We start from the raw sequence: 3215 nt of genomic DNA on the forward strand, positions 1-3215 counted from the left end.
TGTGTGTGTGTGTGTGTGTGAGGCATGGTGGTGAAATCAGGCGCTCGTCAAAATACTGAAATCCAAGAAACCGACATTTTCCTGCTGGTTTGGCAATTTTTAGCAAATTCTTTTTGGCTCAACATCTTTTACGTCCATTTAAAAACACATTTCTGGGTGGATTTTTTTCTCCCAAAAAAAGTTGATTAAAGTGACAAAACTGTAAACTTCCAGTTGTCAAGGACTCTCAAGCTATGGAAGTCACCAAACTTTGGCAGCCATTTTCTCGCTAATTGTACCACTGAACCGAGTGATCCATCCTCCTTCGATCGCAAATATCTCGACTTCTATTCAAGATAAAACGATATTTTTTTCTTTCAAAGCAAGGCAAATGAACAGGCTTTAAGATGATACCAATAACTCCATATGCCCAAAAATTGATGAGCGCCTGATTCCACCGCCTCATGACAAATATATAAATGCATCTATTCTATGTATTTATCCACAGTATTTATGCAGGCCTATGTTTATAAATGTTATGCCACTGTAAACCAAGATAACGGCCCCCCAATTTGCTCATCGTGTTCATCTTGACGTGTCTATCTCTCTTTAAATAAGTTACACCTATGGTAGACCTCTGACTTGCTTACAAATACATTGTCACCATAAACTCTTCCAAGTTCGGTACGAATTTAAGTCGTGGGGTTCATCCTTTTTGCTTCAAAAAAAAAAAAAGAAATACAGCTCTAGTCGCTTCCTTTGACCAATTTTGTATAGAATCTAGTCAAGTTTTAGTAGAGTTGCCATTTTTGTTGTTGTAAAGTTAAATGTTTGCGTTCCCTGTGCGCATTTTAATAGTGCATCCTAATGATTTCCCCGAGTACTTGATACGTTTTACTAAAGTGAAAAGTATTGGATAGTTTTATTAAATGTGTCCATTTTTCTGTTAATTGTGGGACAACCTTTGTACATTTATATGGGCTGAAAACTATTCATTTTCCAAATTCCTTTAGATTATTAATATGCTGCCATACCATTTTTGTGAGTGTTTATTCACTACATTATTTTTGTCTTTATCTCATGCTTGAGACTTTTATGATTAAGCAAAGAGTTGAAAGTATAAAGTAACCAGATACATTGTATGTTGATATCTTCATAGTTTACTCGAGTCACAGGTGGTTGGCAAGTGCTCTGGTGTGGTTTGCTCCTTCTTTCTAATCAAACATCTATCGTCCTTACCTCTCCTCCTTCTTTATTGCATTTATTACGCTCTTGTAACCTCTATAATCTACAGCCCTTTTATATGATTATATTGTGTTGCAAATAAAACCCATTACTAATACTTACTCTAGTCAATTTTAGCATACACGTATATACTGAAAACCTATTGTTTTGTTTGAAGTTACAGCCAGTAACACTTACAGATGTTTTGTTGAATCTACAGACAGAAACAAATGAAAATATGTCAAAGAAGGGCAAGATGCCATGGATGGAGTACAACGGCGAGGAGGTGGCAGACTCACACATTTGTATCACTTACCTCAACCAGAAACTGGGCATTGACCTCAACAAAAACCTTGACCCGGTTCAGAGGGCCACTGCGAGGGCCATACAGAGCCTGTGTGAAGATCACTTGTACTGGTCAGTTGGATGTTTGCTTAGTGAATTGTGTGTGGCTGTCTGAGATGCTTTCCGTGATCGAAAGAGAAGATGATGGACGTTTTACTGGTGTCTTACATGACGGTTGGGAGTGGGATGAGAGGAGGGGGGAGGTGTCTTGTTAATGGGGCTTACTTGAATTGGCAAACTTTATTGTATACAACTGTGGGGGGTGGGGGGGGGGCAGGGCAGAGATGGAGAAGGCTACTTAACTCCGATTTATGATGAGGCAAGCATGCACGTGTGCACGCATGCCTGCACACAAACGCGTGCACAGGCACACATACACACAATCACGCTCAAAAACGTAGTCTCAAATAAACTTACAGTCTGCAGATGTTGGCGAATGGCCAGAATGTTCTTCAAAGACTCAATAAAATGTTGGTTGTGGTTGTTTGAATGGCAAGTGTGTGTGTGGGGGGTTTGAAGCAGTAATACCAAAACCAGCAAGGTGTTTCTTTCTGTGTTAGGCACGAAACGATGTGAAACTGTTCGATATTTCATGTCTTGGTTTATTGTCAGTTCCCTTGTGCGTGGGCAGACCTTTCTTCTGCATGCTCATTTATAGGTAGCCTACCTGGCATACTCAACAGAGTGTTCGTACCTAGGCGATCATAAATCGATTATATGACCGTCTAGGTTCGTACCCTTTCGTTTAGTTTTTACTCACAGAAATCATCTCACAAAAGTCGGCTATCACAACGACAGATGATAATTCTAAAACAAACAAAAATAAGTGTCTGGTAGGTGGGTGCTCTGGTGTGGTTTGTTCCTTCTTTCTGATCAAACATCTATCGTCCTTATCCCCCCTTCTTCTTTTTATGTTTGTTACTCTCTTGTAACACCTCTAATCTTGTGGTGCTCATATGACCGTATGCAGTTGCGAGCGCCGTAAAACCTCTACTAAAACTAAAAAACAAAAACAAACAATCAAAAAACATAAAAAATGTATATTTCATTACGCTAAAAAGATTAAAGAAATGGTTGTTGTGACACATTATTCTGCAATTTAAGTGCCTCGGCAACCAACATACTAGTAGATATAACATGTTGTGGTTACGGACGGGAGAATAATACTCGTATACTGGCAATCAAAACAACAACAGCAACAACAACATTAACAACAATACAACCACCACCAACAACAACAATTACAATTTCAGCAACAAAAACAACAACAACCACAACAATATCAACAACAACAATGACGACGACGACAAACTAACAAAGCCATAAATCCCGAAAATCCAGGTAAATACCGATCACCTGCTGGGTCCTTCTGAACAATCCGTATTTTCCCATCTTATTTAGACATGTGCCCACATTAGTGAAAACATTATCCCCTCCATTTTTAACACACTGCAGGCTATTCGTCAAAACAACAATGCGTTCCACTGAACTGATTTGATCGCTCAACATCCATCAAAATATGATTCATGTTACGCTAAAATAACACATTCTTATGGGAATTATAGGGAGAGAGAGAACGAGAGCGAGAGCGAGAGCGAGAGAGAACGAGAGCGAGAGCGAGAGCGAGAGAGCGAGCGAGAGAGCGAGAGCGAGAGCGAGAGAGAGAG

At 39.6% G+C, this 3215-nt stretch overlaps 1 protein-coding gene across 1 annotated transcript in view; it reads left to right on the forward strand.

The window, feature by feature from the left end:
• Positions 1 to 1423: 1423 nt before the first annotated feature.
• LOC101864356 (failed axon connections homolog) overlaps positions 1424 to 3215 on the forward strand; it is a gene marked incomplete at its 5' end in the record, with an annotated part of 7117 nt that continues 5325 nt past the window's right edge. The window contains 1 exon segment of the mRNA XM_005090835.3: positions 1424 to 1620. Within this exon segment, the coding sequence (XP_005090892.3) occupies positions 1424 to 1620 (197 nt within the window).

This window comes from Aplysia californica, unplaced genomic scaffold, assembly GCF_000002075.1.
Source record: "Aplysia californica isolate F4 #8 unplaced genomic scaffold, AplCal3.0 scaffold00022, whole genome shotgun sequence".
NCBI lineage: Eukaryota > Metazoa > Mollusca > Gastropoda > Aplysiida > Aplysiidae > Aplysia > Aplysia californica.